This window comes from Trichoderma camerunense (assembly GCF_050948025.1).
Source record: "Trichoderma camerunense strain CBS 138272 chromosome Unknown V8C40scaffold_24, whole genome shotgun sequence".
Taxonomy (NCBI): Eukaryota; Fungi; Ascomycota; class Sordariomycetes; order Hypocreales; family Hypocreaceae; genus Trichoderma; species Trichoderma camerunense.
Window position 1 is genome coordinate 367,860 of NW_028145346.1, and position 12,372 is coordinate 380,231.

The 12,372-nt window shown below is 49.6% G+C and overlaps 6 protein-coding genes across 6 annotated transcripts; 4 read left to right on the top strand and 2 right to left on the bottom strand.

The window, feature by feature from the left end:
* The first annotated feature begins 77 nt into the window (after nucleotides 1-77).
* On the top strand, nucleotides 78-1,217 carry V8C40DRAFT_257422 (type 1 glutamine amidotransferase domain-containing protein). The gene is made up of 4 exons (XM_083218495.1): nucleotides 78-314; nucleotides 376-497; nucleotides 556-972; nucleotides 1,060-1,217. Exons 1-4 carry the CDS (start codon nucleotides 266-268, stop codon nucleotides 1,117-1,119), a joined length of 648 nt encoding a protein of 215 aa, XP_083068132.1. The 5' UTR covers nucleotides 78-265; the 3' UTR covers nucleotides 1,120-1,217.
* Nucleotides 1,218-2,348: 1,131 nt separating this feature from the next.
* On the top strand, nucleotides 2,349-5,234 carry V8C40DRAFT_123824 (glycoside hydrolase family 55 protein). The gene is made up of 5 exons (XM_083210975.1): nucleotides 2,349-3,346; nucleotides 3,411-3,640; nucleotides 3,701-3,966; nucleotides 4,024-4,134; nucleotides 4,212-5,234. Exons 1-5 carry the CDS (start codon nucleotides 2,605-2,607, stop codon nucleotides 5,161-5,163), a joined length of 2,301 nt encoding a protein of 766 aa, XP_083068133.1. The 5' UTR covers nucleotides 2,349-2,604; the 3' UTR covers nucleotides 5,164-5,234.
* Nucleotides 5,235-5,259: 25 nt separating this feature from the next.
* On the bottom strand, nucleotides 5,260-6,263 carry V8C40DRAFT_277974 (alpha/beta hydrolase; the record flags this gene model as incomplete). Its single annotated transcript, XM_083221014.1, has 3 exons — nucleotides 5,260-5,404; nucleotides 5,469-5,794; nucleotides 5,859-6,263. 3 exons carry the CDS (start codon nucleotides 6,261-6,263, stop codon nucleotides 5,260-5,262), a joined length of 876 nt encoding a protein of 291 aa, XP_083068134.1.
* Nucleotides 6,264-6,871: 608 nt separating this feature from the next.
* Nucleotides 6,872-7,956, top strand: V8C40DRAFT_257426 (uncharacterized protein). The gene has a single exon (XM_083218496.1). It carries the CDS (start codon nucleotides 7,077-7,079, stop codon nucleotides 7,836-7,838), a length of 762 nt encoding a protein of 253 aa, XP_083068135.1. The 5' UTR covers nucleotides 6,872-7,076; the 3' UTR covers nucleotides 7,839-7,956.
* Nucleotides 7,957-7,974: 18 nt separating this feature from the next.
* V8C40DRAFT_123850 (Zn(II)2Cys6 transcription factor) lies at nucleotides 7,975-10,425 on the bottom strand. The gene is made up of 3 exons (XM_083210976.1): nucleotides 9,322-10,425; nucleotides 8,828-9,239; nucleotides 7,975-8,768 (listed from the first exon to the last, which is right to left on the bottom strand). Exons 1-3 carry the CDS (start codon nucleotides 10,337-10,339, stop codon nucleotides 8,111-8,113), a joined length of 2,088 nt encoding a protein of 695 aa, XP_083068136.1. The 5' UTR covers nucleotides 10,340-10,425; the 3' UTR covers nucleotides 7,975-8,110.
* Nucleotides 10,426-11,388: 963 nt separating this feature from the next.
* Nucleotides 11,389-12,327, top strand: V8C40DRAFT_283692 (mitochondrial carrier; the record flags this gene model as incomplete). Its single annotated transcript, XM_083222010.1, has 1 exon — nucleotides 11,389-12,327. One exon carries the CDS (start codon nucleotides 11,389-11,391, stop codon nucleotides 12,325-12,327), a length of 939 nt encoding a protein of 312 aa, XP_083068137.1.
* Nucleotides 12,328-12,372: the final 45 nt, after the last annotated feature.

Consider the following 12,372-nt stretch of genomic DNA (forward strand, 5'->3'; position numbering starts at 1 on the left):
TTTATCGAAATTCAGTAATGAGCATCTCCCAATGTGGCAGTTGCTGGAAATGTAACCGCGCCATTCCCAGGTTTGGCGTTGATTGAGATGCCTCGGCTTATTCGAGCTCCAGGGTAGTAAGCATTAGCTCATTTTGACGTCGCGATGTTGCGTGATTCGTATTCACATTTTGCTTGTCTCAATGCTGTATTGTTACCGTTGAGTAGCTGAGTAGAAGCAGTGATATCGGATTTATTCAATACGATTAGTGTAAAAAGTCGCTTCAATGGCAAAGATTGTCTTCTTGATGGCCGATTATGGTCATGATCCTACAGGTAAGCAGACTGAGATTTGTATGTCGCGTCAGTGATCGCGAGAGACTCACTGTTTGTCTAGAAACCTGTGGGCCCTACACGGCTTTCAAAGCTGCTGGATTCGATGTCAGTTTCGCGACTGAGGCGGGCAAATCACCTCAATGCGATGCCAAGATGTTGGAAGGCCTCACACAGCGCCTTTTGGTGAGCCTCCAGTGTATGAAAGCGCGTCATCAAGGATGGGATCTAACCAGAATCACAGGGCGCAACATCCTCCATCGTGAAAAAGTATCGCGTCATGGCCGAATCAGAAGAATGGAAGAATCCCTTGTCATGGTCCGATGAGCAATTCACTCTGGACGCGTTTGATCTCGTGTTTCTGCCTGGAGGACACGACAAGGCCGTGAGGCAAGTCATTGACTCGGAGAGAGTTCACCAGCTGCTCGTCGACTTCTTCCCCAAGACGAAGAAGCCCGGGAAGAAGGCCGTCGGAGCGGTTTGTCACGGCGTCATGGTGCTTTCAGAATCCAAGAATCCAGATGGAAGCAGCGTCATTCGCGACTGCGTGACGACAGCTCTGCCGGCGCGATTCGAGCAGCTAGCTTTCTGGGGCACTCGCCTCTTCTTGGGAGACTATTACAAGACGTACGGAGCGGGGAGTGAAAACGTCGAAGACTCGGTGAGATTCTTTGCAAAAACTTCCATCTTGTTTCAAAAACATGAGGCGAAAATGAAATGCTGACGCTAGAGCGACAATACGATTTAGGTGCGAAAAGTGCTGGCGAGTCCTAAACAATTCAAGAATAGCATTGTGCCATCACCGTGAGTTTCGCCGAGAACCAAAAAAAGTGTCAATTGTTGTGTTATAATACGAGTAACAATTCCGGCTAATATGGGTTCTTTCTTCCAGCTTCGTGGTTGAGGATGACAACTACAACTACGTCACGGCGAGATTCCCCGGCGACGTAGAACTTTTGTCGCAGAAGCTAGTCCAATTAGTGCAAGGCCTTTGATCCAGGGCAAGGACGGAAATAATATTCCTTCTTTTGCCGGTAGTGGTAGTGGTGCCAAGTTTTGAGATCGGGGGAGGGCGGCGGAGAAAAAAAATTGGGATGTCATGCAAAGTGAGATTTTGAACTACGAGTATCCACACCACAACCAAGAGATTTGTAAGGGCATGGAGTGGTTTTGATTTTCGATTTGTTTATTTGTCTAGACCCTTGAGAGTTGAGTCTTTCGGGGACCAATTGGCCGACTTTCGTTTAACTCGGTATTCAGTATTCATTCATTAACGATCATGTGTAATCATGAATCAAAGCATATCCGAATGCATACCACATTAGTTTCAAAAACATTGTGTATATAGCTTTGAAAGAAAGCGAATTTGGAGACAAAAGGGAACAACTACATCGGATTCGATCTGCATCAAGACAGATGTGGTTCTCGTTTCCCATCTGTGGCGGTGTTGCATTCGGATAACCTTAACGAAATACCGCCTCGAACGTTGCTACACGAGATGCTACAAAGCAAAGATCAGCTTCCCGATGCTACCGTGCCATGCAACTGCTTCTATACGTGGGGTCTCCAACAACTGGGGTGCATTTGTTTGCTTACCGCTGGCAAGGCGGAGCCCTCAATTTGCGGGCAATAATCCGGGAACCGCAGGTTCTAGAGCTGTGAAATGTGAGGCGCAACTTATGCCGTCGGCCGAAAGCATCCCATCAAAAACAACATCAGGCTCTCCCCTTGCGATCACGGCGAAAAGTATCCGCGTTGCGTGGGGAAGTGTCAGGGGATAATGCGGTTGTTCCCCTGCATCATCCATTGCTAGCTTGAGCTTCCCCCGCACGCCAGCAGGAAAAGGGCCGAGATGTCAGTTTTTCCTTTGAGAAAGGGCTTAATTGTTGGTTGGCCTAGCCTTGTCGGCACAAACGATGAGATGAGATCCCCCCGGACTGCGAGCGACAGGGGAGTGGCCAGGTCGAGGCGAACATGCCGAATGGGTCGACCATGACATGCTTGTTTTGCTGGCCTTCTCCGCAAACAGTGGCCCGCAGGCAGGCATGGATTGGAGGAGTTTCTGCAGACGTTGGGACCTTGTGATGGTCTGCAAATGTTGCCAGACGTGGAATGTCCGTCCGGCCGTGTGCCGATTCTGCCAGCAGGGGCTTCTGGGGTAATGGACGAATGATGAGATGATCATGCAAAACTATAAAAGGCTGTGAGAAGCCCTTCCAGTGGTTACAGAGGAGGGAACCGGCTCTTCCAGCAATCCAATTGAGGCATTGGGACCTGTTGACCCTCTGGAAAGATGCGATTCACGCAATTCTTCCTTGGCTTGGCTGCCGTTGCAGCTGGTAGTACTATACCAGCTGAAGGCGTCGAGGCCAGACACTCCTCAGGCTACTGGTATGAGAAAATCCAGCACAACGGCATCAGCCCTTTCATCACCAATGGCAAAAACTGGAAAGTCTTCCGTAACGTCAAGACGGACTTTGGCGCCAAGGGAGACGGTGTCACTGACGACTGGGCTGCCATCCAAGCTGCCTTTGACTATGCCAATGGCACAGCCAGTCGCAGCTCGGGTGCTTGGGGTACGACCGGTGCTCCGGCTGTTGTTTACATCCCAGCTGGCACGTATCGTCTGAGCAAGCCCCTTCAGTCGTACGTTGACACCGTTGTTATGGGTGATCCCACCAACAGACCGGTGCTTCAAGCCTCTCCCGAGTTTACCGATCCCTTCCTCTATCTGGGCTATGACCCCGGCTATGACTCGACCATCAACTTCTACATTGGACTCAAGAACGTTGTCTTGGACTCTACCAAGGTGCCCCTTGCTCACAACATTACTCTTCTCAACTGGGCCGTCAGCCAGGCTGTCCAGCTTACCAATGTCTTGTTCAACATGCCCAATGGAGGTGTTGCACACACCGGATTGTCGATGCCTCAGGGCGGCTCGCCTCTGATGATCAACGACGTTGTATTCTCAGGTGGATCTGTCGGCATTCGCATGAACGAGCAGCAGTACCACTTTAAGGGAATCACCTTCAAGAGTGAGTCAACTATCTCTTATTCGCATCAAGTGCATGGGCTTTACTAACAGATCGGCTTGTGTAGACCAGGACATCGGCTTGAAGCTTGACAAGCTCTTCGAGGGAACTGGCCAGAACCTGCACTTTGAGTCATGCAAGGTTGGCGTTGAGACAACAAACAACAACACCGGCTTCTTTGCTCTCATCGACTCGACGGCCAAGAATGTCGGCATTCTGTGGAACGCCGCTGCTTCCCCAACTGCCCAAGGATCAATGGTGCTGGAGAATGTCCAAGTTGACAAGACTGTCGGCTCTGTAAGTCATCTTTTGACACCATACAGTTTCAACCAAAATGAGACTAACGCCTTCTACTAGACCGTCACCGCTGGAGGAGTCAATGTTCTCAAGGGCTCTGTCAAGGCTGGCCAATCTTGGATCTGGGGCAACGTCTACGGGCCCTCGAACGGCCAGCGTGCCCAGGGCAAATTCTTCCCTGCATCTCGCCCTCTGGCACTTTTGGATATCACTGGATCCTACCACACCGTTACTCCCCCTACATTCCAGGAATATTCCGTGGACCAGGTGATCAACGTCAAGACCGTTCACGGGCTCCCAGTCGCCGGTGATGGTGTTACAGACGAGTAAGTTCTGATCAAAACCTGTTCAATTGGTTCACTTAAGCTGACGCAGTTCATTAGTACCAAGAACCTTCAGAAGATCATTAACCAGGCCGCCGGCAAGAAGGTTATTTACTTCCCTCATGGAACGTACCTTGTCAGTGACACCATTGTGGTCCCTCCTGGAAGCCGGTAAGTAGAAGACCTCTCGATGAGATATAATCAACATTAGCCATAGAAGAAAAGAAAAGAGGCTAACAAAACTTTAGATTCCACGGAGAGGTTTGGTCTGAGATTAGCGCCACGGGCAACAAGTTCAAGAATGCCAACAAGCCGGTTCCCATGGTCCAGGTCGGAAAGCCTGGCCAGCTCGGCGTTGCCCAATTCGTCGACATGCTCTTCACCGTTGCAGACATTCTTCCCGGCTGCGAGCTCGTCGAGGTGAACATGGCCGGCTTGAAGGCCGGAGACGTCGGCTTCTTCAACACTCACTTCCGTATCGGCGGAGCTCGAGGATCCAAGGTTCAGACCAACTGCGATGATCCCGCAACCTGCAAGGCGGCGCGCGTCTGTGCCCATCTCACGACTTTTTCGTCTTCATACTGGGAGAACAGCTGGTGCTGGAGCGCCGATCACGATCTTGACGATGACAACGGTGCTAACCCCTCGACTGCTGGTGGTTTCCTTGTTGAATCTATCAGGGGAACCTGGATGCTGGGCATTGGTAGTGAGCACAACTCGCTGTACCAGATCAACGTCTACAAGGCGCAGAACGTCTTCTTGGGCTTCCAGCAGAGCGAGACGCCGTACTGGCAAGGAAACAACTCTGGTCTTCTGACACCTCTGCCATGGACCGGCTCCCTGCTGGACAGCGACCCAGACTTTAGCTGGTGCGCTCCCGACGATGCTCAGTGCCGCATGGCTATTTTCCAGTACATCCACGACTCAAGCAACGTCAACGTTTACGGCGGTGGATACTGGGTCTTCTTCAACGGCATTAACCGTGATGGCTGCTCTGCCGAATGCCAGCAGAACGCCGTCATCTATGCCGACAACCAGAAGCTGTACAGCTATGGTGTTAGCACACACAACGTGCGAACCATGGTTCTCGAATCTGAGAGGGGCAAGGACGTGGCTGAGGTTGTTGATACAGCGAATGCGGGTGGCTGGCAGAGCCATGGTGGTGTCATGGCTGCTTATCTGGGACAGAGCGGCTATTAAATAATGTCGTCGTGTGTAGATATTACAGTGAAATGGTAATTGAATGAAGAAACGAATGTTTATGATTTACATGCTATCTTTGCCTATATCTATATGCTAGTTGCGAACATGCCCTTGTTTCTCGGTAAGCCACTGAAGGCCTTCTAAGAGATCCTGATACCATTTCTTACTCATGGCAAGGTCTGGGAATATCCAAAAGACATGAGGATATCCTGCATATGTATTCAGTTTTGTCGGAATACTAAACACGTCCTAGTTAGCAATCGTTTCTCCGTATACTCCACAGCGGTATCAATATGTCTTACCCAAGACGATCAAGCTTCTGTTGATAGATCAAGCCTTGGTCTCGCAGGGGGTCGTCACCACAGGCCATAACGAGCGTAGGAGGCAAATCCTTGATATTGCTCTTTTCATCAAATAGAAGCGGGTTCAAGAGCAGGCTATCACGATATTCGTCTGGCACCCCCATCAGAGCACGATATTGCTCGATTTGGGGATACGACAGGAAATCAGCATCGCGCCATTGTATATGCGAAGTTTTGTCGCCAACTTTGGGGTCAAAGGGGAAATTTTCTGTGAGGACGAGCCAAGGAGCGGCGAGGACTTGGCCTTTGATATACGGTTCTCCCAGCTATGATATGGTGTTAGCTACACTCATTATTTTGCAACAAGTTGAAAGTATTGCCACGACTTACCTCTCTTTCTCTATGAACAACGCTTGCCGCAAGAAAACCCCCGGCGCTGGTACCTGCCACGTATAGATCAAAATCCTGTGGCAATCCCAAATCCGCTGTATTGTTTATCACCCAAGTGCGAGCATCCCAGGCATCGTTAAACTGCGTAGGAGCCTTCCACTCAGGTATCACACGATAGCCGACGCTGATGACTGTAAATCCAGTGTCTCGGGCTAAAGAGATGCAAAAGGGATCTTCAGTTGAGATTGAGCCCGTCAGAAATCCACCGCCATGGTAATAGATCAAGACAGAGGGATGTCCCTTTTGCGTAGCAGAGCGAAAGACTCGAATTGGGATCTCGAGGCTGTCTGAAGTGGGAATTGTTAGAGTTTCCCATGTGACTTGATGGTCGCCGAGAGCCTTCATTGCTGCATCTCTGGCTGCATATCGTTGGGGGTTATGGGCACGACGGAATTCGGTTGATATAACGTCAAACTTGGGCAGAGGGTTCTTGGCTATGTATGAAGCCCATTCTTCTGAAGGACCGGCAAGATGGCTAAAGTCTGTCATGATGAGTGTTGGAAAATGAGGATGCTCTCTTAATTGGTACTATAAAGGCTGCAGATGTATTGATTGTTCACATCGCTATTCGGGAACTCGCTCCTATATATGAAGAAAGAATACATGCAGTTGCTCATACGTACTCGTAAACGACATGATGCTTGACATGTCCTCAGAGTGGGATTGTCGAGATCAGTAATAAGCGCTTACCGTAGCCCTGCCGCAACAAGATCCCGCTAGTTGTAGTTAGTTGAGGATAGGCTTCGGGCGGTGTCTCAACAAGCAGTTTACCAACGACATCTTGCACCGATTCTGCAAAAGATGGACAACTCTTGGGCTGTAACTAAGCCTAATTTTCCCGCGCGGACACCGAAAACTCCAGTGCGGATCGCGACTTTAGCGCGAGACTATACCGGCTCATAGCCATAAACTCCGATACCAAGCGAGCCTTGTGAGCTTTCGGTTCTTCAGAGACATTGCGACGATGATTAAGCCGCTGAGCAATACGCATGCCTGCATTGAGCATGGTAAAGAGCCTCTTTCGGTTGCATTGTACTACACATCCTTTGGAATCTTTTTTACATACACTCTCATCATCATTATTCAGCACGCCGACAACCACACATAAGCAACTCTTTTTTAATTCCGCAACCTGGCAACACTGGCCAGTCGCTTTCAATGGCCGACAACCCCGCAGACAAGCAAGTTGTGCTCGTTACCGGCGGCAACCAGGGCATCGGCTATGAAATTGTGAAGAAGCTGGTGGCGGAGCAACCCACCTATCATGTCCTTCTTGGTTGTCGAGCTCTCTCAAAAGGAGTAGAAGCCATATCAAACATTGAGAAGCTTGTCGGCTCAGTTTCTCCAATTGAAGTTGACATTACTTCAAACGACTCAATTGCGGCTTGTGTTGCGCAAATTGATCGCGAGTATGGGAAACTTGACGTTCTAATCAACAATGCTGGCATTGGAAGACATGCAGTAGAGAGATTACCCAGCCTTAGGGCCAAGATGGCCGCGTTGTTTGATGTGAATGTCTTTGGCACACTAGAGATGACAGACGCAGCTATTCCTCTGTTACAAAAGGCTGCGGATCAAGGCTCAGTCCCACGAATTGTGTTTATTACCTCGGAGATGGGCTCCTTTGGAAATACGCTCAACCCTTCGTGGAAATATTACCAGCACAACACGTCTATACCGTACAAGTCCAGCAAAGCGGCTGCAAACATGATTGGTGCATGCTATTCGACATTATTCGAGAAGAAAGGGTGGAAGATCAACTGCTGCTGTCCTGGACTTCGCAAAACGGCATTCAACAATCACTTGTCTGTTGCCATGGACGTGGAAGAGGGCGCTGTGAGGGCTGTAGCGTTGGCCACCCTCGGCAAAGATGGTCCTACAGGGACTTTTACAAACATTGATGGAACTGAGCCGTGGTGATGGAATAATATGTCATTGAGAGTCATCTATTCATACTAGCTAGCCTTAGAATCTGCATCGTACAGTATATCATGTCATTCTGATCCGTGCTGCCAATTCGTTATATCAATTCGTTCCGATCCGTAAATAAACAATGTTGTTCCAATCACACAGTAACAATTCGCTCCGATCCATATTAAAAGAATATTGCTTCAAACGTCTCAGTCCAAAGCGCGTAAGATATACAAGACAAAATTGAAGAAGGAAAACAAATCAGCCTAGTTCCAACCAGGCTAAATTGTATTTGGAGGAAGCCTCAGCCAGTCAAACGTGTCTAATAGCCCGAAATTAAAGTCATTCATATCTTCTGGTAAACTCGTGTCCCATGTCATGTCAAACTCCTGTTGAGTTACTGGCCTTGGAATCGTAGGATTCAGAGCTTGCTCCATCACTCGCTCAACCACCGTCTTGATGCTGTTACACAAATGGGCACCGGGGGCTCCAGGTCCGATCCATTCGAGGAAGCCGATGAGTAAACTGAGCTGCTTTATTATCATGGGTTTTGTGATTTTAGGGACGGTTGGCGGTTCAGTGGCGGAAGGCTGTTTCAAGAGCTCCATGCACAAGATACCTGCTGCAGGCGCGGCGTGTAGCATGACCAGCCACTCGTAGTCGCCTTGCAGGCCTTCGAGACGGTTTTGCTGCGTCCAGAAGGAGAGGGTAAGGGATATCATCTCGAGGCTGATTTCAAGCATTTGAGGGCTGTATAAGCTATCCCCTCTATACGAGAGTCGCTCAATAAAGAACAGATTGCTTAGATGCTCAAGTCGTGTCAACAGTCTGATGTAAAGGGTGGGAGCATCGACGGAGGGATTGCTAAAGTCATCGTTGTTAAATTGCAGTCCGGTTGGAAATCGGGCGAAGACGTCCATTTCTCGTTTCCGCAAAGAACTTTTAGTGTGTCAGTGGACAAGTTTTCTCTCAGTCTAGGTGTAATGGCACCAACTTACTCAAAGTCATGCTGGGTGCGAACATGAGGCGCCTGGAGCACAATCTCGAGGATTTCACTCCTTATCCCAGCAATTATGTAGGCCGCTCGCAGAAATGTAACTGGATGATTCTTTCCTTCCATGTTCCATCCGTCCTTGTCCAGCCGGTGAGGCCGAACCTTGAGATTGAGCAACGATTCATCACTCACATCGAGAGGCAACGGCGTCGAGCACAGCTTGCTACTGACTAACGGAGGCCGGCCTGTCAAAGTAGAAACCACCATATCAATGTTGAAGACGGAACAGAAGAGTCTTCGCTTGACTTGAACAGATACTGACTCCTCTGGTACCGAGTTGTTCGGTTGGGCTGTGTGGAGGCCAAGAAAGGTGGCCAAGGCGACGGCCTCTGCATGCTGCCGCCAGAATCCCGCACCTGGGTATGACTTGTTAGGCACGAGAAGACAGGGGATAGACTAAACACTGCTGGGACGAATACGAGATACGAAGACACTTACCTGTATCACCCGTGATGAGTGATTCGGTGAGACCATGCATGTGTAAGAGATACACCATCATTGTGTTGTTGCAGCTCGTCAAGCGGCAAAGATCAACGCTTCTTGAGGCACCATTCTTGTAAACTTGCATAAGGTTCTTCCGATTGTGATGTCCAAGCCACTTGCGCTGCTCAACAGTGCCATTCTCTATAAGGGAGGCAGATCCAAAACACCAAAACGTGAACAAGATGCCCAATCCTTCCCATCGGAAATTGGCGCCGGAGAAGGCCTCAAACCACTGATCTGGATCCGGAAAGTCTTCTTTAAGGGGCTTGGAGCTGTTCTGGAAAAGCAGCAATGCAAGCTGTGACATTGCTTCATTAGTTCTTTCGCCGTCGAGGAAGTGGCCCAGTGCTGTCCACAGAGATGCGTGAAGACGATCCAAAGCGAGACGGCACCAGGCATCGTTAGGATTCACATTCCGCCTCAGCAGAAACTGTGCTGCCTCTTTAGTTGGGATGGTCCGGAGAACCGTAAAGGCAAGCTCGAAAGCCGCCGCGTCTGGAGCCATCTTGGTCGACGTCACGTTGTTTTCGTTCTTACCAGCTAGGCCATCATGGGTTGGATTAGGACCAGCTACATAGTCGAGGTGCTTTTGAGTCTCGCGAAAGAATTCCGGGAAGCTCGATGCGCCAAGGTACCCGACGTTTTCATCCGGAGGCGAGGAGAGATCTTCCAGTGTCGACGGGCTTAATGTAGTTGGGTTTGGTCCCGTCGGCTCTCGAGGTTGCCGCTCATCGAGCATCTCTGCCGATTGGCTTCTACTACCACCTGAGGGCAAAGCCGGCGTTACGAGCTGCCCTTGGATAAGATATCGACAGCTCTGGGGTGTGCTCTTGCGGATACACCGCGAGCAAATGGGAAGCCGGTGGTCACACGCGACCTTGCGCCGACGGCAGGGCTCGCAGGCCTGTGGACGGCCATTGCGTCTCCGGGGGATTTCAGAGGGGATAGCGAAGTTGGGAGATGCACTGTTCATTGTGAATAGTGATATATGGGTCCGGCCACAGCCGCTGTTGCAGCTGTATCACCTCTTGAGTATGTGAAGACGGAGAGCCGAATGCCTAACGATGCGAGGAGTGTGCTGAAGATTTGCGGCTCTCGGCCTCGGCGTTCGGCTTGGATTCGGAGTTCGGCTCCATGGTTGGCATTTGTCTTTTAGCTTGACCAGGACGTGGCTGACATATCTGGTGGACTTTTGGAAGAGGCATGAGAGTCGTGAGATCGAGGACGTAACTATAGATGGCAAAATTGACGATGATGGCTGTGATTGTACTCTGTAATCGATGGTTGTATCTCTGGAGCTTCGATCCATATTAATGGGTGGATATGATATTCTCACGCCCTTCACTCCCTTCACTAGTGGGAGCACTGACACATCGTTACCACCCACACCCTTGTTTGATGAACTATACCCGAATGTCAATATGTACAGAGTTGGACTAACATCGAAGAGCGACCCAATTCTATTTCCTATGATATCTTGTCTAGCAAAGATAGAGATGGACGAGGCTGTGAGAGCAAGCATTGCTATTGTCAGGCACTTCCTCATGCTTACAAGTAGAGGCTGCCAGAGACACCTATATGCTCCACGTACCCTCGAGAGTGAGTTAAGACGAAAGAATAAAAGGATATATAACCTCGGGATTCTAGTGGTATAATAACAATTCTGATTAGCTGTACTTTATCCCCACGTTCTTTTTAAGGCCATGTAAGTGGATATCTGCAGCCATGTCCGGCCCATAGCGCCGTCCCGTGCTCCGGAGTCCGGGGCGCATAATGAGACCCGGAGCGCCGATATGGACGACATTAAGCCTTCTATTACCTCTTTCGAATATGAAAGGGAGACAAAAAGATTCATTGAGGGCAAATGACGTATCGATGGTTCTCTTCAAGACATAAGTATTAATACCAAATTTCTCTCCATATTCTACTCTACCATCTGACTTCATTTGCTTGTCTTTGTTACCAATATATCGGACTTTATTTCTACACACTCTCGTATCAGATTCATCTGGAACAATAACAATGGCTCATTCAGCACAGCCTTCTGACAAGGTCCTGGGCATGCCACCCTTCATGGCCGATTTCCTCATGGGAGGTGTCTCTGCCGCCGTCTCCAAGACCGCTGCCGCTCCCATCGAGCGAGTCAAGCTCCTCATCCAGAACCAAGACGAAATGATCAAAGCTGGCCGCCTGGACCGCAGATATAATGGCATAGGCGAATGCTTCAAGCGCACAATAGCCGACGAGGGTTTTGCTAGCTTGTGGCGCGGCAACACGGCGAATGTGATTCGGTATTTCCCCACGCAGGCTCTCAACTTTGCCTTTCGCGACAAGTTTAAGAAGATGTTTGGCTATAAGAAAGATCGCGACGGTTATGCCATGTGGATGGTGGGAAATTTGGCTTCCGGAGGCGCTGCCGGAGCGACTGGCCAGCTTTTTGTCTATTCTCTTGATTATACGCGGACTCGGTTGGCGAACGACGCAAAGAAGGGAGGACAGCGCCAATTTAATGGATTCATCGACGTATACCGAAAAACACTAGCATCGGATGGCATCGTCGGTCTTTACCGCGGCTTCTTTCCCTCTGTTTTTGGCGCTGTTGTTTATCGCGGCCTTTACTTTGGCATGTACGACTCTTTCAAGCCGCTTGTTCTCATTGGGGCCCTTGAAAACAATTTCTTGGCTTCATTTTGCCTGGGATACTTTGTCACCACGGCGGCGGGCATTGCTGCTTATCCGCTAGACACTATCCGCCGGCGCATGATGATGACTTCGGGAGAGGCAGTCAAATATAAGAGCTCGTTTGATGCAGCGAGGCAGATCATTGCGAAGAATGGAGTGCGGGCTCTCTTTAATGGCGCTGGAGCAAATATTCTTCGTGGTGTTGCTGGAGCTGGTGCCTTGTCAATCTATGATCAGCTTCAGGTTGTTCTATTTGGCAAGACGTTCAAGGGCGAATAAAGAGCTAGTATCGCTTTGTTTATTCGTTTACCAAATGGCTTTTTT

Coding starts and splice junctions, on each gene's coding strand:
- V8C40DRAFT_257422 (XM_083218495.1), top strand. CDS start 266: ATGGCAAAGATTGTCTTCTTGATGGCCGATTATGGTCATGATCCTACA. Junction 315..375: donor TTATGGTCATGATCCTACAG/GTAAGCAGACTG, acceptor CTGTTTGTCTAG/AAACCTGTGGGCCCTACACG. Junction 498..555: donor GCCTCACACAGCGCCTTTTG/GTGAGCCTCCAG, acceptor CCAGAATCACAG/GGCGCAACATCCTCCATCGT.
- V8C40DRAFT_123824 (XM_083210975.1), top strand. CDS start 2,605: ATGCGATTCACGCAATTCTTCCTTGGCTTGGCTGCCGTTGCAGCTGGT. Junction 3,641..3,700: donor TTGACAAGACTGTCGGCTCT/GTAAGTCATCTT, acceptor GCCTTCTACTAG/ACCGTCACCGCTGGAGGAGT. Junction 3,967..4,023: donor GGTGATGGTGTTACAGACGA/GTAAGTTCTGAT, acceptor GCAGTTCATTAG/TACCAAGAACCTTCAGAAGA.
- V8C40DRAFT_257426 (XM_083218496.1), top strand. CDS start 7,077: ATGGCCGACAACCCCGCAGACAAGCAAGTTGTGCTCGTTACCGGCGGC.
- V8C40DRAFT_123850 (XM_083210976.1), bottom strand. CDS start 10,339: ATGAACAGTGCATCTCCCAACTTCGCTATCCCCTCTGAAATCCCCCGG. Junction 9,240..9,321: donor ACTCATCACGGGTGATACAG/GTAAGTGTCTTC, acceptor AGTCATACCCAG/GTGCGGGATTCTGGCGGCAG. Junction 8,769..8,827: donor CGCACCCAGCATGACTTTGA/GTAAGTTGGTGC, acceptor ACACACTAAAAG/TTCTTTGCGGAAACGAGAAA.